Source organism: Carassius auratus, chromosome 9, assembly GCF_003368295.1.
Source record: "Carassius auratus strain Wakin chromosome 9, ASM336829v1, whole genome shotgun sequence".
Classification (NCBI taxonomy): domain Eukaryota; kingdom Metazoa; phylum Chordata; class Actinopteri; order Cypriniformes; family Cyprinidae; genus Carassius; species Carassius auratus.
The window spans coordinates 21,755,691-21,776,080 of record NC_039251.1 but is presented as its reverse complement, the minus strand read 5'-3'; the positions used below and the strand labels follow the sequence as shown (position 1 = coordinate 21,776,080).

General features: G+C 37.0%; 1 protein-coding gene across 1 annotated transcript; it reads right to left on the bottom strand.

Annotated features, from left to right (window-relative positions):
• Positions 1 to 13,129: 13,129 nt before the first annotated feature.
• Positions 13,130 to 16,815, bottom strand: LOC113108727 (gap junction alpha-8 protein-like). The gene is made up of 2 exons (XM_026272009.1): positions 16,431 to 16,815; positions 13,130 to 16,094 (listed from the first exon to the last, which is right to left on the bottom strand). Exon 2 carries the CDS (start codon positions 16,079 to 16,081, stop codon positions 13,931 to 13,933), a length of 2,151 nt encoding a protein of 716 aa, XP_026127794.1. The 5' UTR covers positions 16,082 to 16,094; positions 16,431 to 16,815; the 3' UTR covers positions 13,130 to 13,930.
• Positions 16,816 to 20,390: the final 3,575 nt, after the last annotated feature.

Sequence of the window (20,390 nt, the reverse complement as noted above, 5' to 3'; positions counted from 1 at the left end):
TAAACTGTGAAAAAGTAAAACAATACAGAAAACCCAAAAATCAATACTTACAAAAAGCGAATTTCAAAACAAACAGTCATGGATTCATTAATCCATCGTCCAAATCAGTCAGACATTGCCACAGAAGGGGGAAACACCTCCCTCCCTTCAATAAATGCTCGGCCACCCACAAAGTACGCTTTCTTACCAGCCTTGCGTGCGCTATCAATCACGGGGCATAACAGAGTCTCTTTTCGCGATCAGTTTTACACAGGTCTTCGGTGAATCGAAGCTTGTTCACTTGCAAAAATGATGATTTTTTGGCTGCTTTCCAAACTGCGTCACGAAGTGCACGGGAGATGAATTTCATGATGATCACTCTGGAATCCTTCTGCTCTTTCCTCTTGGGACCCAGGCGATGTACTGCCTCTATGCCATCCACAAGCCTAGATTTCTCCTCCGGTAACAAAGCTTGGCAGATCTTTATAACTTCCCTCCGGACGTCTTCTGCCTCGGTCTCGCGAACTCCATATAATTTGAGGTTCCATCGCCTAGAGTACGCTTCCAATTCGTACACACGGTTTTCGATCTGATCGACTGAAGTAGTACACTTCTGTAACTTTTGTTCCATGCAGGACACGTTTTCTTTAAGCATGACAACTTCAGCGCCGCTTGATTCAATTTTTTTCTCCAATTCGTCCAATCTAGCACCCAACTTTTTTTCAATTCCGTCTGCCCGATCGTTAATTAGCTGGGAAAGCGTGGTGATGATATTGTCACCATCCATAGTTATTTCTTTTCTTCTTTCTCTTTTTGGAGCAGGGGATTCCCTAGGAGTAACTGGTAATTGAGGGAAGTCTTCATCATTGACAGTAATCAGCTGTTCGACATAATCATGACAAGCGTCCATTAAGACATTGGAAGAACCAAGGGAGTTAGCACCTGTATTCGATCCTCTTCTTTTTTGCTTTACAGACATTTTTCCACCACAAGTCAACCAAGTATTATATAAACAACTAATCTGAGATGAACGATAGAAAACTGGGTCTTTATAATGAAAAAAACTACTTTTTCACGATCAAAATAAAAGTTGGCAAAGCAGAGCTAATTAAAGCACGTCTTCACTATGCGCCATCTTGCCGCCCCCCGCGGAATTCATTCATACTCAACGAGATTTGGCTGTAGAGTACGTACTCTTTTAGCGCTCGTTAAGTAAGTATTTATTGAAATGTAGTACCTACTCGTTAAGTATGCGATTTCGGACGCAGCCACTGACAAAGATCTAAAAGTTTGATTCCTGTCAGAATAATAATAATAATAATAATAATAACAAAAAATAATAATAAATATGTTTAGGTAAGTACTTTAAGACATTGTTTCATAAATCATATTTTTTGCTTTGCCGCACAATTTAATCTTGGTTTCTTCCATAACCGCCAGTCTCACTTAATCCTCAAAGCTCAACTGCATCTTTCATAATCATGGTATATAAATGTAAATGAACAATACAGAGTTCAAGAATCAATACAATATATTTTCCTTTTGTTCTTGAAGCCAATGTAATTTTGGATCCAAACAGAGCCAACCAAGATCTCCTATAGTCTTTGAAGATGGAAAAAAGTGAGAGCAAAATAATTTACAGGTCTCAGTCACTGGCATGGAATCAGCTCCTCATGGGTATCACAGTGAACACAAAAACAGGGCACTGGAATCTGCTCCTGCAGCTGGACCCTTTGATGGCTTTGACTGAACCAGACACTAAACTGGAGCTGCCAACACCCTCTAAAATAGGAGTTAATCTGGACATAGAAGAGGGCCACATCTCTTTCTATGATTCAAAGAGAGGAAGACATACTCACACATTTAACATAGATTTTAAAGAAACGGTAATTATTCACCCAGGGTTTGGCACTGTTGAGACAGAGTGTTATGATTTCATAGGAAAATATGTGGTAAAACACATTTCACTTACTTCTACGTAATCCTAAACATGTAGGTTTATCCTAAACATTTTACAATAAGTATTTTGCTTATTTTTTTGAGTTTTAATGAGAAGTCAAAATGTTACAATAGGAGTTAAGATCGTGTTTGTACAGATTTTTATGTATAGAAGTGTTACATATACATACATACATACATACATACATATACATACATATATATATATATATATATATATATATATATATACGTGTGTGTGTGTGTGTGTATAAAAAAAAAAACACTTGTAATTTGAGGCTACTTTTTCACAAGCCATTATTCAAATGCAGTTCTTTCCAAATTCTAAACACAAGCATTCATTTTACTGTTGTGTTATTGTTCTATTTGTCCACTAAATCAGTTACAACAGATTATCTATACTTGTGATATATAAAGCAATAAATACATACAGCATTACAAGAAATATATTGTAATCCCTAGTCTGCCCTACAAGGAAGTAGAAATATGGCAAGCTTATAATAGCCTGTTATTTACTCTAAATAAAGTTCCAGGTAAAAAAATTTCCCCCCAGAAAGTTCCTGCTCGTGAGGTTTCACTGAAATTACCCGGAACAATTGTACCAGGAACTTTTACCAGGAAATGATTTTCCTCCCTGACCTGTTTTGTGTTTCTATCTTATAGCCTAAGCATGCAAAGAGTGCTCCCTTTAAATTTATTAAAAGCTCTCACTCATTCATTACAATCTAACAAAGTAAACAATAATAATAATAGTTCAAATTAAACGTGACTACACGATTAAACGTTTTTTTTTTTTTTTGTCCGGGGCTATATGCCCCCGGTAGGCTCTCCCAAGGCAAACAGGTCCTAGGTGACGGGTCAGACTAATAGTGGTTCTTTAGCCCTTTATGAAAAATGTAAAAACAAGGACCGTGACGTCGCCCGGAGCCAGGCTCGGGGCGGGGGCTCGAATGCGGGAGGAATTATAAGGGGCTGGTGCATTGTGGATCGGGCATCGGTTGAAGGCAGGGGCCCGACGACCTGATCTCTGTACACGGAAACTGGCCTTAGGTACGTGAAATGTCACCTCACTGGCAGGGATGGAGCCTGAGCTTGTGCAGGAGGATGAGAGGTACCGACTTGAGATAGTCGGGCTCACCTCCATGCACAGCTTGGGCTCTGGAACCACCCCCCTTGAGAGAGGATGGATCTACTACTCTGTAGGGCTGGTGTGGGGTTGCTCATAGCTCCCCAGCTAAGTCGCCATGTGTTGGAATTTACCCCAGTGAACGAAAGGGTCACTTCCTTGCGCCTGCGGGTCGGGGATAGGTCTCTTACTGTCATTTGTGCTTATGGGCCAAATGGCAGTGTAGAGTATCCGGCCTTCCTGGGGTCTCTGGGAGGGGTGCTGGAAAGTGCTCCGACCAGGGACTCCGTCATTCTACTGGGGGACTTCAATGCTCACGTGGGCAGCAACTGTGATACCTGGAGGGGTGTGATTGGGAGGAATGACCCCCCCGATCTGAACCCGAGTGGTGTTCTGTTATTGGACTTCTGTGCAAGTCACAGTTTGTCCATAAGTGCTCGTGGCACCAGGACACCCTAGGCAGGAGGTCAATGATTGACTTTGTGCTCGTTTCTCCTGACTTCTGGCAGTATGTCTTGGACACTCGGGTAAAGAGAGGGGCAGAGCTGTCAACTGATCACCACCTGGTGGTGAGTTGGATCCGATGGAGGGGGAGGAAGCTGGACAAACCTGGTGGACCTCTCTATGGAAATCAGGCAAAAATGGAAGGCTTATCTGAGCTGGAGGGCTATAGTCAGAAAGATATCCTTGAAAGGGAACCGCCTTTAATACGCCTATCAGGAACAACTTCATGCAACCCCATAATTTCACCACAAAAAGAAATGATCAAAAAACGAATAAGAAATAAGTCACTGGAAAAGCGGCCGTTTGTTTGCATGCTTTGTTAAATATTTAAATCCAAATGTTTTACTATAATAAGGTGATGCATCATAATTAATTTATTTATCACGATTGAAAATTAGTCACAGAAATAAAGCGTTATGAACATAGCCTGCTAATTCAGTCTAGTATGTTTCTGTTTGTTTGTAGTCACACAGTATACATCACATTTGGAAAGAATTATAATTTCTATATTTTTAAAAAGCTCCCGAACAACAACAAAAAAAAAACATTATATATTAGGACATATGCTACGCGGAGCTAAACTCTCGAGACGAGACTTATGACATAAAATATGTTACTAAATAAATACACGATTGTGATAGAGAATAAGAAGCTGACGTCTGATTTCTTCAAGCGGCCGCATTTACCATGTTTACTATGCATAGTCTATTGCTTCGCTTATACATATTTCTGCCTTGCATGGTGATCATAATCCACATCGGATCGCATTATTAAAGTGAGTTTTGAGCTCAACCTATTTTAAAACGTTTTAATGCTGTGATATCAGCTGCGCTATTATGACAGGTTCTGGGAAATTATGTGATTCCAGTTAAAGCCCACGAGTAAGAGGAAGTTGGTTAAGCGCCACCCACTGAAATATATTGTGGTAACTGTTCGGGATCCTATAGTTTCTCAAGCGCTCGTCTGTCTGAAATAGCCTACGATATAAGAATATTAGGATAAGAACATATGATGATTGTGAAGTGTATTCGGAACCAACATGATTCGCCAAGGAAGGGTAGGCTACGTCAATGAATAATGACCTCCTGTGTGGTAATGGAAACATGTAGCTAGCCTATTCATTTAAACTAAGTCAACTATGACCGGTCATTCATTTGGCTTAACTTTCTTATTCAATTCGCAGATATAAATGCTAATATGATACTTTTTACTTTTAAAGGACGGGATGTCATGTCCACATGGAAAACTAAAACTAGTTGTGAGACTGTTCAAATAGAATATGATCGCACGTCTGAACCGTTCATAAAGCCCGAGTTGTCTACTACCAATAGTAAGTTTTCATCATGAAACATCTACGTCTATTGGTATTATCTGAATGTGTGCATAGTTTTTGGTTTGTTTGTTTATGGAAAAAACATGAACAGACATGGAGGGCTGTAACTTTTTCAATTTATTTTAACCCAATTTTATCTATATGCCCTGAAGATGGTCTTTGACCAAAAGCTTGATGTTTAAATTTGCTTTAAGGATTCAAGTGTGCAGACAGTTTATCTATTGACATTTTACCCAATTTTATCTAACAGGTAAACAGGTTAAGGGATACATTAGGGTCGAAGGAGACATTTCTACAGGTATATTTACATTGATTTAGTTACTACACTGTAAAAAGTTTAACTATTATTTACTCAATTTTTTTGGTGAAACATTTTTACACTCAAAAAAATTGAGTAAATTTTAAAGCTGTGAAATCAATGAAATATACTGTTTAAATTGAGTAATTGTAAGTAAAAAAATTAAGTAAATCTGAGTAACTGAATTACTTTATATGAGAAATAAAATTAATTGGATATAATCAAAATTATAAAACACCACAACTGTAATTCTATGTAAAATAAACAAAAAATATTGAGTAGATATAATTGAAATATTGGATGAAATTTTACCCAAAAAAATGTGCTACGTTTACTACATGTAAAAGTGAATTTAACTTAATATCGGACTATAATTTATCAAAATGCTGCATTCACTTTTTTTTTTTACACCATTTACCCTTTATAATTAATATAATAAAACCAAATAAAGAAAGAAACACATTTTTTATTGAAAATTTATTTGTCAATTAAACATAAGACAAAGTCTAAAATCAACCTTTGAAACATTGTATCCATTTTAATATTCCAGTAGATTGCAAAAATTAAAAACTGTAAAGTAGCCATAAGGGAAATGATTAAACCTTATGAAACATTTCATCCATCTTAGTATTCAAGTAGATTACATGTAAAATACGATAGCCGTAAGAGAAATTACATCTTTGTTCCTGGTGCATACCAGCCATTTTGCAGTCACACTCAACATTAAACCATAAAAAAATATAAAAGCAACACTTACATCAATATTAAAGGGATAGTTCACCCAAAAAGATGATGTTGTCATAATGTACTCGCCCCCCCGGGTTGTCCCAAATCTGTACGAATTTCTTTCTTCTGTTGAACACAAAATATATTTTAATGAATGTTGGTTAACAGATAGTTGAAAGTTGCCACTGACTTCCATGATAGAAAAAAAAAAAAAAAAAAAAGTTTACTATGCAAAGTCAATGGCAACCTTTAACTGCGTTAACCAACACTCTTTAATACTTGGCTGAATGTCACGTCACTTCACTTAAAATATCTTTTGTGTTCAACAGAAGAAAGAAACTCGTACAGGTTTGGGACAAATTGAGGGAGAGTAAATTATGACAACATCATCTTTTGGGGTGAACTATGTCTTCAACAGAATTAATCAGATAACAGAAACACTTCCATCAGGAATACCCATTCTGTGGGATGACCATGAACCACTACTATGCAAGAAGATAATTTTTTAACCTCTGAACATTAACAGAGTTTTGGAGGATCCAGCTCAAGAAACAGTTTTTGGAACAACTCAAGTGAGTACAGGGTCCTTCTCAAAAATATTAGCATATTGTGATGAAGTTCATTATTTTCCGTAATGTAATGATAAAAATGTAACTTTCATATATTCTAGATTCATTGCACACCAACTAACACACCAACCAAATATTTCAGGTCTTTTATTGTTTTAATGCTGATGATTTTGGCATACAGCTCATGAAAACCCAAAATTCCTATCTCAAAAAATTAGCATTTCATGAAAAGGTTCTCTAAACGAGCTATTAACCTAATCATCTGAATCAACTAATTAACTCTAAACGCCTGCAAAAGATTCCTGAGGCTTTTAAAAACTCCCAGCCTGGTTCATTACTCAAAACCGTAATCATGGGTAAGACTGCCGACCTGACTGCTGTCCAGAAGGCCATCATTGACACCCTCAAGCGAGAGGGTAAGACACAGAAAGAAATTTCTGAACGAATAGGCTGTTCCCAGAGTGCTGTATCAAGGCACCTCAGTGGGAAGTCTGTGGGAAGGAAAAAGTGTGGCAAAAAACGCTTCACAACGAGAAAAGGAGACCGGACCCTGAGGAAGATTGTGGAGAAGGACCGATTCCAGACCTTGGGGGACCTGCGGAAGCAGTGGACTGAGTCTGGAGTAGAAACATCCAGAGCCACCGTGCACAGGCGTGTGCAGGAAATGGGCTACAGAGAAGCAGCCCTGGACTGTTGCTCAGTGTCCAAAGTACTTTTTGGGATGAAAGCTAATTTTGCATGTCATTTGGAAATCAAGGTGCCAGAGTCTGGAGGAAGACTGGGGAGAAGGAAATGCCAAAATGCCTGAAGTCCAGTGTCAAGTACCCACAGTCAGTGATGGTCTGGGGTGCCATGTCAGCTGCTGGTGTTGGTCCACTGTGTTTTATCAAGGGCAGGGTCATCCAAGTAACTGGATGAGCTTAAGGCCGCTATTGAAGCATCCTGGGCCTCCATAACACCTCAGCAGTGCCACAGGCTGATTGCCTCCATGCCACGCCGCATTGAAGCAGTCATTTCTGCAAAAGGATTCCCCACCAAGTATTGAGTGCATAACTGAACATAAATATTTGAAGGTTGACTTTTTTGTATTAAAAACACTTTTCTTTTATTGGTCAGATGAAATAAGCTAATTTTTTGAGATAGGAATTTATGGTTTTCATGAGCTGTATGCCAAAATCATCAGTATTAAAACAATAAAAGACCTGAAATATTTCAGTTGGTGTGCAATGAATCTAAAATATATGAAAGTTTAATTTTTATCATTACATTATGGAAAATAATGAACTTTATCACAATATGCTAATTTTTGGAGAAGGACCTGTATTTGTGGGTCTTGGGATATCTCAAATCCAATGTGACTCCTGAAAGATGGCAGCAGGCTCTGCTGAGATTCCCAAGATTACATCGCTGACTGCCCCATCATTGTTTCGAAGGATGTAGATTTTTATGACCTCCTCTGCCAACTCTGCTTGTATGAAGACGGGTAGATCAGCTGAACCCTACAGGCAAATTTTAAAGATAACTGGTTAGAGCTAACATTCAAAACTGAATGTTACAAGAAAGTGACAAATACACAAAACAAGTAGCACCTGAAGAAGCAAACATTCTGTTGGACCATATGATAGGTAAAATCTCAAACAAAATTTACTAGGGGGAGGAGTTGCAAAAATTAACAGCATTCTTCTTAACAAGAGGACAGGTTAATTTTCTACATAGGGACATTTATTTTTAACAATAAACCTAGAAGAAAAACGAAAAGAGACCAACTGCGAGCTTCTATGCTGTAAATCAATGCTATAGGCTTTTATTGAGGTCTGCATTATTTCAACCAATTTTCTTTATAAACATGTTTAATATTTAAGTAAAATGACTAATGGTTTTGAAACAAAAAAGCTTGTTTAATTGCACTACTTGAAAAAAATATGCATTGCATTAACCCTCACACTCAACCCTTAACCCTCTAAATAATTCTGTGGCTTAGTAAATATTACAGTAATATTTAACTTTATTAACTTAATAAAATCTCTGAATATAGTTTACTTGATTATACAAAAGATGGCTTTCCTGTAGCTCAAACAGTAGAGCGTCGGCGCTAGCAAAAATTGATTAAATTGTAAATGTGTACCTTGAAATGCAATGTAAGTTACTTTGGATAAAAGTGTCTGCCAAATGCATAAATGTAAACATATTAATGGACTAAAAATACAACAGTTTATCTAAAATGTACAGTTATATTTTATTTTTTCCACTAAAACAATTTAGTATTAGACTAACAAATTGTTTATTTATAATACACATAATATATTTGTGAAATTTCTATCAATTTAAGGATGGAAAATTAAACTGATCTGTTTCAGGGAACAAAAATATTACAAATAATTTCAAATCAAAATGAATATATTTAAACACACTCTTAAGAAATTTAGGAAGTTTACTCAATTAAAACAACGTACCCCTCCCCCAGCCTCCGCTGTCCTTCAATACCCACCAGGTCTGGATTTGTTACATTAAAAAGCTTACGGTTTTCAAACTTTTGACCGATATTGTATGTGATCTAGGTTTCAGTGCACTAGAATGATTTTACAACGGAGCAGGCCTTAAACTGGCCGACTCCCTATAGTGGGAGCTGATTAAAACGCACCAGTCTATGTTATGTCCACACCATTTTAAATACTTTTGCATGGCGTATTTGTAGTGGTGATTTAAGAGCTCATACTTGAGTTCGTGTAGTAATTATGATGTTTTACAACAACGTGACAGCTTTTTACAAGAAAGAATGTTGTCATTTGAAAGTTCATAAATGATGTGTTCCCTTTTGACAAGCCACTGACCCCAAAGGGGAACCTGTACAAAATCGTTTTCCATTGGGCATGTATAGTTATAGTTGCTGGACCACGGTACACTTATCGTTAGACTTTCAAATGGCGGTTGAAATAAACGGTGATCCAAATAGTACGAACGTTAACCCACTCCAAAAAAAAAAAAAAAAAAAAAAAAACTAACATACATATGGCTGCCCCACTAACTAACTTCGAAAACTACACTGTTATGTACACGTACACACGGTCAATGTTTAATCAACTTTTGAAAACATTATTGCAAATATACATAGTTATAAAAGGACTACGTTACTTACAGGAAATTCGAGTAATGCTGTTCACGTCGTTGCTGAGAAAAGGAGTCCTTCAGTGACAGGTGCCTCTTGTTTGAGCCGCGAAACTTGTTAAACTTCTTAAGATAACGCAAAATACAAACACAATTGTTAGGAAATCCTTAATAATTAACTTCTGAATTAAACATCACAAACATAATTAGTATTAGCTGGCTAAATTACATAACGTACCGCAATATGAGAGGAGTGCGGGTCTTGCCGTTGCTGAGGAAAGCCGTCCTTCAGGTGACTTCGATTAAGCTACGAAACTTGTTGAATATGACGTAAAATACAAAGACAATTGTTAGAAAATGCTTAATAATTATTAACTTTTTAATAAAGTGTTACAAACGTAAGTAGGATTAGCTGACTAACGTTACTTACCAGGAGCTGTGAGGTGTATGGCTAGTCGACGTCGCTGCTGAGGAAAGCAGATTTTTTTTTTTCCTGCGGAGCTGCACACGTGATCACTTTAGCCGCGAAATTTACTCAATTTATTTAAACTGTCATTTATTAAGCTGGAACTTTATTTAGGAAAATTGGTTGGAAATACTTAATAATTTTAGTTTCTAAAACAGATCAGTACAAGTAAATAATTATCAAATATTCTATTAGAATTCACCAGAAATATTGAAGGTATATTAAAAATATAATTAGTTAGTTAAATACTTATTTATTTTCATTACATAAACTTAAATAATATATGTAAATTTTAGAGAAATTATTTGTTGGATTTTTAATTATTCTTTTTAATCTGACCCACTCAAAATATCACTTAAATGATTTCAAAAGATTTTATTAAGTTAATATAGCTCTTTATTTTTGTGAAATTTACTAAGCCACTGAATTATTTTTTACAGTGTAATTAAATAAGCCTATACATTCAATATGCTTTGTTTTGAATAACAGTTATAGCTAAATGCATGTGTCTATCACTTTGTATCCACACAGAAGCAAAACAACTTGGACATTTTCAAGATTATAAAAGACCTAGCAACACAGTTAAACAGAGTCACAGCAAAGGTAAATTAGGCTACACATTGTTTCTGCTGATAAGATTTCATTCATATAGAAAATAATCTGGACAGCTAAATTATGAAGAACTGAGCGATTATCTTTGGCATCCTTCTTGTCTAGACAGTGAATGAATAACCCCTTCTGCTATTTGATATTTCAGGTTTCTGGAAAGCCCCAATCTTTTAAGGTGGTGGATGACTTAGGTTTAGATGAATGTAAAGGTTTTATTTTCAGATGGTCTAAAGAGCTGAAATGTTTGAAGTCAAAATACAAGAACAACATGGGCAAGGTAAAAAGTTACTCGAGATCTCGTGTAAAAAAAAAAGAAAATACATTTGGAATTTTTTATGTTTTTTTTTTTTCATAGAATTTCAAATGTATTGGAATTTGTGTTTTAAGGTCATGGACGTGTTTATTTATATGTAAAATGAAATAAAAATGACCAAAGGAGCCTCTGTAATTAGTCCCTTTGGTTTATTTTAGCTAATTATTCCTGATAAATATTTAATGCATTCAAAACCACAACTAGTGTATCAGCCTCAGCTGTATCTCTTGAAATGTAATATAATTGCAGAAAAGTTATTACAGGTACAAGAAAAAGATGAGTTGTAAAGTTCTTATCATTAAAAAAAAAATTGGTATCTCATCAGATTTCCACTGTTGAGAAATTCAGGAGTCTGGAAGCTTTGAACATCAAAACGCATCAAGATCAGAGCCTGAAAAATGCTCTAAAAGATTTTCAGTGGTTAATTCATATTTTGCAGTCACTTCCAAAGGTCAGTGATAAGAAAAAAAGCTACATTACTTGATCATAAATTTTAATCCTGTGCATATGAAAGAATATTTGACTGTCTTTCACATTTCTTTCTTTTCATTTAGTCCTCAGTGTGTCAAGAAGGACACGCTGGAGTAGAACTGTTGAATCTTTACAGACAATGGAAAAAAGGGCAGCTGATCAACATGCTTCCAATTATGGACTTTACCATGAAGACATTACTTAAGGAAAAGGTATCATACTGAGATCTCGTTTCTACAGGCACATTCGTATATCAGAAACATGAAAAGTAAAATATGCAGGAAACCTTTATAATGGTCAAAATGAGGGCGAGAGAATTTGTTTCAGAGCATGTCATTTAAAAATCAAGAGACTTATAGAGACTGAATCAAGAGGCCCAAGATCTGACTGCTGTTTGAAAACCACTTCAGCTGTTTTCATGTAAAACGTACTCTAACCCAACTGGAATGGCAAACTTTAAACATATTGTGCATGTTATATTCTTTTCTTTCCACACTGGAAATCCAACCATTGAGTGCCATAGATGATCTAACTTTTATGTTTTTATTTTAATTTTGAAGATTTAATTTAAAGGTAAGGTAAAGGAACAGGGCTAGGGTTAGGGTTAGGTACAGAAGCCTCAACAAAAGGTTAGGCATTTATTTTACATAGGTGTTACTTTCACACTTGAATGTGTCTGTGGTCCCCTTTATAAGAACAAGAAACTGAGCATTTACAAGAAAGGGCGAGATTAAATACTTCCTTCATATAGAAAGAGAAACATTTCATCATCTGGAAAGCATATTATTTTTAGTTACAGTATATTTTCTTTCTATTTCTAGATTGACAATCATCATTTGAACGGCATCTCCATACCACCAATATTACAGCTCTCGGCATCATTACATGTAGGCAAAAAAAGAAAAACATTGAAAGTGTTAAAAGACGTATGACTGATGATAATAATTTTTAATCTATAAAGAATACTTAAATTATAATAAAAACCTTTAAATCATGGCAGACTCATTTATATCATATATACATTCCTTTGAATGAATTTTAACACATTTAAATATGTGGGTTATGTATGTGGATGTTTTTTGTAAATATATACACTGTGTAGTATCATTTGTATGTTGTTCATGCAGGCATGAACAGAAGATATCTTGTGAACAGAAACAAAGATGAACAGACACTCTGTAGAAACAGTTTTTGTAAATGTATGACTATGATCCTAATTGTTTCAAATTTGCAAAATATGTGTCGGAACAAGTTGCAAACACCCACAATGTCACACGGTTACTAAACCAAAATATCTTGACTCATTTCATGTTTTCTCATGTTGGTCTGAAGAAGGCTTGTTTTGGATCTTCTTCAAACAGCTGTCACACCTGACCTTTTACCTTAATTTATTTTTTCTTCTTTTAGATTAGATTAGATTATGACCACTAGAGGTCGCACATGTGTAATTATTGTCCAATTCCACAATGTCACGTATTGTTACACGTTTTACGCAAATAAAATTTTATTACACTTAAAAAAATTAATTGTTGTTGTCAGATATCGTTGTTGTTCATAGGCAGGTTGAAAACGTATTTGAATACAAACAGAACAACTGGTCATCACTCAGTGTGGTAGCTATCTTTATTTAGGGTCTTCAAAAAAATAAAATAAAATAAAAATAACCCGGGTATTACACACATCATAAAACCCCATTTTGGTTGTTGTACAGTTCATATAAATATTAGTCCTGCTACCTGCAATCAAACGCTACAAATTCTCAAACTTCTCAATTACAATATATTGTATTTTTAATTTACTTTATATCAGAAGTCCAGATGTTACTGAAAAGGAATGTTAATGTTGTAAACAAATTGATTGTAGATTTATAAACAATAACACAATGATTATGGTCCAGGATAATCATAAAACAATAACAGGCAAATGTATAGATTAACATAAATATTCAAAGCAATAGACAGTTTTTTCAGAATGTCACTCTGATTATCTTGCATTGGATTTACGATATAAGAAATTTAATAAATAAAGAAAAGGTCTTTTTGAAAAGTAAGAAAAGAAAATCGAATTATGTTTGAAGGTATGTCCCTAGTAATGTTCCCTGTGATAAATAAGCTACTACTTTTAGTAGAAGATTGTAATTTGTTATTGCCATAATCTCTACAAATCATTCATTGTTCTTGTACCTTTGCCTTTCTTTTTAGATGAACTTGTGTGTAAAACACACACACACACAAATTGTGTCCAGAACTCCTAGGTGGTTACAAGAAATTCATAATATGTTTTTTTTCTCATACAGTATTAATGGGTCTTTATACATGAAGTATATACATTCAATAAGGGGGATAATTCATACTTGGGGCATTTCATGACATGTTGAAACCCCAAGAAAACATGTTTGTCCAATGATTCACCTGATAATGTGGCTCTTGGGAATTTGGGGATTTTTCTGTCAAGTTTCTGCTTGTTGTTCAGTCATATTGTTAGATCATCTGACCTGGCTCTGCTGCTACCTTTGCTGAGACGACTTAATGATCTTGTTTCCTCTGTTTTGTCTAGTTCCAGAGGTGCAGGTGATACATCCAACATCTCCTCTGTGGCCTTCATTTCTCCAGAATACTCCTCCTCCTCTAGGCCTCCAGTTTCCACAGAATCCTCTTTTTTCCCTGACCCATCACACTCCCTAGAGACTTGGACCTCTTCTGGATCCTCTATCTTCAAGGAGATCTCCACCTGTTCAGTGTCAGCAGCAAGTCCTACAGCTTTATCTAGAACCTCCTCACCTTTACTGACTGCGGCATCAGAAGGTCTAACTTCATTCAGATTTTCTAAAACTTCATTCTTGCCTGTTTGTAATACATCTTCTAAAGCACAACTTCTTCCTACATCCACTAGACCCTCTAGAGTTTCACCCTTTCCTATATCTACCACTTCCTCTGAAGGTTTGGCCACTTCTGAGTCTACTACATCCTGTTGAACTTCATCCCCTTCCATATCTTCTACACCCCCCTTAGCTTTGCCCTTTCCCATATCCACTTCATCCCCAATGGGCTCTATGTCAGGTAAATTTGACCCTGCTACCTCCCCTAAAGCCTCAGGCTCTTGCTCCCCCTCAGATATTTTAGACATGTCCAGATCACCAGTAATCACCTTTTCCAAAATGTCTTCATTAACAAAAGGCTCAATTTCACATAGTTCCCTCTCTTGGTCATACACCTCAACTGCTGTCGCTACCTCAAGCACATCAGGTAAACTCCCTTCTTTCCTCAACTCTTGGACCTTAAAGGTGTTATGCTCTTTTTCCCCAGTTTCCTGTAAGTTTTCCTTCTCTTCTTCTGCTCCTGAAAGTCTTTCTTCCTGTGTTGGCTCAGCATCTATTAAGCTACTCTCCATCGCTGACTTTTCCTCAGTCACCTCTCTACAGGCCAGTTCTCCTAGATCTATATCCAAACTCTCTTCAAGTGATATTAAATATGTTTCCTCCACACTTTCCCCTTCTGAACGCTCTTCCAGTACTTCTGGGAAAACTGTTGGAGATTTTAAGCTGTCTACCTCATCTCCTTCCCGAAGTGGTTCTTCTGGTGGAAGCTTTGGTAGTGTCTCTGTGACCTGAATGAAGGAGTTTTGAGTCTCATCGCATATGATTGTCTCCTCTACAGGTGGCGCTGTTGGCATAACCGCCTCGTGACTCCTTTTCTGCTCCTTCTCCAGCTGAGGCGAGAAGAACTGGCCCTCTTCCATACCAACCTCAGCTAGTGGATATATGTGCGCCACCTCGTCTTTCTTCTCCTCTTCAAGGCGCCTGTAACCCTTCGATTTTTGGACAGGGGTGGTCAAAAGGAATGGTAAGCTCCTCTCAGGTGGTCCAAGAGGCTCCAACTGCGCTGGAGCTGGTCGGTGGAATACAAATCGGATCTTCTTCAAGGCGAGGTGGCTGATCTCCACAAAGTTAAGGAACAGTGAAACACAAGCAACTGCGAGCATAAAAATGATAAAGATGGTCTTCTCAGTGGGTCGGGAGACGTAGCAGTCCACTGTGTTGGGGCATGGCCAACGACTGCACTGGTACAGCGGCAGGATGCGGAACCCGTAGAGGAAGTACTGTCCAACCACGAAGCCTACTTCAAAAAGAGCTTTGAAGATGATATGGCATATGTACGTGAAAAGCAGAGTGCCCTCGAGTCTGAACTTTTTGCTACCCTTCGTGCTGGCATCCTTGGTGGTGCGAACACTTCCCTGATCTGCAAGTGGAAGACGCTCCTCACCTACTTGCTGTTGGTGGCTAACCTCAGCTTCTTCACGCTCCTTTCGCTTTTCCTCCATGTGGATGTAATGGACAGCATGGCCGACGTATACAAGTGAAGGTGTGGATACAAAAATGATTTGTAACACCCATAGGCGGATATGGGAGATTGGAAAGGCCTCGTCATAACACACATTCTCGCAACCTGGCTGCTGAGTGTTACATACGTAATCGGACTGCTCGTCTCCCCAGACAAACTCTGCCGCCGTGCCCAGAATTAAAATGCGGAAAATGAACAGAACTGTGAGCCAAACGCGGCCAATCACAGTGGAGTGTTCGTTTACTTCTTCCAAAATATTACCCAAGAAGCTCCAGTCTCCCATGGTTGTGTATTAGCTGTGTACAAGAAAGACAAATGGGAATTAGGGAGAAACAAGATGGTCCAAGAGTGATATATCATACGCTTGCGGTTTTGGTTTGTTATACAAAGATTTAATAATAAAACCATTGTCATTATGATTGATATTATGATTTTTTTAAATTAATTAATAAGTAAAATTCTTGATAAACAAAACTAGACGGAGCAGACCATTTACAAACAGGACGATGAAACACCTTTAAGACTTTGCCAAAACTCATCACCAACAGGCTCACATTCAACAATTTAGGCCTGGACAAAAAAAACGATTGCATTAAATGAAGAGCTAAAGTTAACTGAGCCTATATAGTCACCTTTGCACAGTGGTGGGTCCAGTGCAGTCCAGTTCAGTCCGTTGCTCCTGTGGCCTGTGGGGCAAACTGAAATCCTGTCCCCCAGTCAGCCAGACTCAGTCCTCGTCCTTGTCGCACCACTGAGCAGATGTGAGTGAATGGGCTATGATGGCTGCTTTTCATGCCTGCTGTAGAGTCTAAGCTGCTAACCAGATGCCCTTTATGCACCAGACCACGAGTGTTGATGCAGAAGACAATAGGATCAACATACCCACAGCCAGAGGGGCCAGAGGGACAGGACACCATCCACAAGCCTGTCCCAAATGTACACATTTAAAAAAAAAAAGAAATAAAATTTGGGCAAGAGGCCCACAGCAATGTTCTGCTTCTTTATGACATGCTGTAAGTATACATAAGATGATTAAAACCAATCTGTGATTATTAAATGTCCTGTTCTTTTGATAATATATATATATATATATATATATATATATATATATATATATATATATATATATATATACATCTAGTATAAAAATTTACATTATATATCGATTTCATTATTTACACATTAAAATAGGTATATGTTCCACAGAGTTTGACAACCAGAATATATCCAAGAAACGTTTTTATTGTATCAAAGAAATGTAGCACAGCCTACAGAAGACACTTCTTACACAAACAACAAACAATATCCCAGCCATTTGAACAGCAGTATATATACTTCATATAGTGAAATGAATACTGACCCACACAGAAAACAGTATAAAATATGTACTGTATTGTTCATGTGTTGAATTAGGAAACTGTGACATAGACTTCATGACATAGCTTCTCGTATTAGGTGGAGCAGGATTCTTGTTATTTCAGTGTTTGCATTTAACTGTAGTGGGATACACACAGTAAATTATCCACCCACAAATCTTCAACAAAATGTTGGTTGTGTATTGGAGCCAACCGACCTTATGACAACAGCGATATTTCACAAGTGAGACAGCCTTAGGAAATGGTGATAATAAAGAATTTGGGCAAACACACACATGCAGGAAAACTGGGTGTTGGAGGTATACGGTTTAATGGTTTTGTGATAACGGGGCAACAGTGCAATGGCATATTTATGATATCGGCCAGGAAGCTTTAACACACACGCACACACATGGATAAACTTCAACAATACCCTGTTTAAAACTTCCTGCGCAGCTGAATCATTGGCCAGACACATTCTTGACAGTGTTGGTTCACACCAAGCATTACACAAAACCCAATGGTGAAAGGTCAAAAAATGAGCATATTTGTCATTTTGAGGGGTCTCTGAGACCCCCAGATCACTGTTTTCCATGCTGTAGCAGTCCTGACTGAGAGAGCACATGCAACAGTTGGCAAAACCCTATCATACTCAGGAATGGTTTATTTAAAGTTTGGGATTGTTTAGCACTTATCTAAACTGTTGAATTATTGTTGTCAGGGGAAACAGTTTGCGCTACAGTTTTCGAAGGGAAAACAATATGACTGACAGTCAATGGGCAATGTTTCATGCCACATAGACAGAGAGTTTATTCCAAGTCACACAATTCATTTCCCCATTCTGCACAGTATCTCTCATAAACATTTGACTGGTTGCTGTGTACATTAGGACTAAACATCAAGATAAAGAGAAGAGCATAATTAACTAACCGCTTAATAGAAGACTGAAGTCTTTGTCACTTATGTTGTCCTTGTGTGTTTGATAGGCTATATAAGAATAAACTTCCTAGCGGATGAAATCTTTTAAATGTGTCATCATTTAATGAAATTATGATGCCAAATGTCTCATCAAAATCGTAACTTTTCTAACAAGTTTTGTCCTATGTTACCCTCTCACTATTAATCATAATCTGCCGTTTATTATAGTATGTTGCATTTTAAAATGTTCAATTTATTATTTCATGTCAACACAGGAGAGAAACTGTGCCTTAAAAAATGTATTTGTTTTTTAATGAGAAAGTATTTGCAAATACAACATGATACGTGAGAACTAGAATAATACGTGGAACTAGAATTGTATCAATACAATATTTATTATGTATTTTACATTAGGAAGAAAATAATATTCAAATTTTACATACATTAACCCATCTTTTTAATTCATTAAAAATAAAAAGTATTGATATCAAACTGGAAAAGACTGATGCTATACAATATTTTCACTGACTTCATGGTATAACCTGCATTTCGGACCCTGGTAATTGTGCCCTAGAGGAGTTTGTGTGTTGATATAGTGGACACTGGCAGGATAAGCCACATGAATAGTGATAGGATGACACAGAAAGACATGATGTCATTCTAGAGCGTTGAGCCTATGGAGCATGTGCAGTCAGGCGTGAGCTCACATTGTGCCAATGCAGCAGACGCTCGTGAAGCTATAACACAAATATCAAATGCTAATCGGCCCATAATACATTTATTGCTTTCCTTTAAAATATTAATTTAAACTTATATTGACTTTTCTAAAATAAAAACATTAATTAATTAAGCTAACACAATTAGTGTTATGGACTATTCAGAAATTCATATAAACCTTTGCAGTCTGGCACCATTTGTTTATAAATGACACTTAATTGGATGTTTAACTGAATGTATTTAATTACATGAATACATCTTTGACGAGTGAGACTTAAGTGCCAAATGTTTTTCTGGGGCACTGTACAGTTGAATTATGCACTTTAGGTACAGTAAAGTACCTACTACCTAAAAATACACAGTGTCCAGCCTAGAGAGAATATTAAGTATGCTTGAAGATTACTAAATGAAGTCTAGAAATTATATTTTCCTAACAATGTTCATATGTCAAACAGAGACACAACCATTTGAATTGAAGTCAAAGCAATGTTTAACTCTGTCTAACATGGCAAATCTCCTACAGCTGAATGAATGCAGACTTCAGCAGCTCTTCACTGCTAAAAAGAGGATGACGATGCTAAGGAGGGATGATTTAAATATGATTATCATTTCAAAAGACACTGTGACAATGAAATATGAAAGATTTTGTTTAAATCTCTCCACTAAAATTAAAGGCTTCTAATAGAAAAGGTCGTATTTGTCCCGTTTCTAGATATTAAGGAAAAAGGGCACTTATCATACAAACATATATATATATTACTTTTAAACTTGAAGTTTTGAAATAAAATCATTCCTATGAACTCTCAGCCCTGTTCACACCTCCAGCATATATCTTCATTTCTCCTCATTATTCCTGAACTGAGCCTCACTTCCTCTGGGAATTATATTTTCGACCGTTTCCAATGATTGTTTAATTAATTTATCCGAATACACAAAGCATTCTCTTCACTTCCCTCCATGTACACACAAACTGTTCTCAGCGATCACAGTTTATACACACTGTTTTTGACTCACCCAAACGGACATCAGTCTGAGCCAACCTAAATTCCTGATTAGTGTGTGTGTTCGCATGATTACGCGTGGTGTGTTTATGGGTGTATGGAGCAGGTAACTGCGCTGAGGTCATTGTGCTGGTCGACCGGTTGTGGTCATAAAGAACACCTCGATGGGTGTGACGGCCGGCGCTGCCCAGCCACAATTGTGTATGCCACAGGAACAAATGTTGATTTTGGACGGAGGTGAAAGACCTGGCCTTCTCCGTTCTTCCTCTAGACAGATTTGACACACCCTCACCTCTGTTGACCTGCTGATATGCCAGACTCTCGGACCAATGTGCTTAACTGACCATACTGAAATGAAACCTGCGACAACAATATAGCCACTCACTTATAATGCATTAGACGTTTCATCTGAATTAAAAAGGCACCAGCGCTACGTTACTGTGATCTATGCTTGAAATCTATGATCTATATTTGAAAAGTTGATAAATGGTCATTCACTTAACCGCCAAAAAACATTAGCCTCTTTAAAGAGCACCATTAGCCTGGTAAAGAACTGTTCACACATCTTTTTTAATTCTGTGAGATCATTGACCAGAAATGG

Bases quoted from the DNA above. Each gene is read 5' to 3' on its own strand.
- LOC113108727 (XM_026272009.1), bottom strand. From the start codon at position 16,081: ATGGGAGACTGGAGCTTCTTGGGTAATATTTTGGAAGAAGTAAACGAA.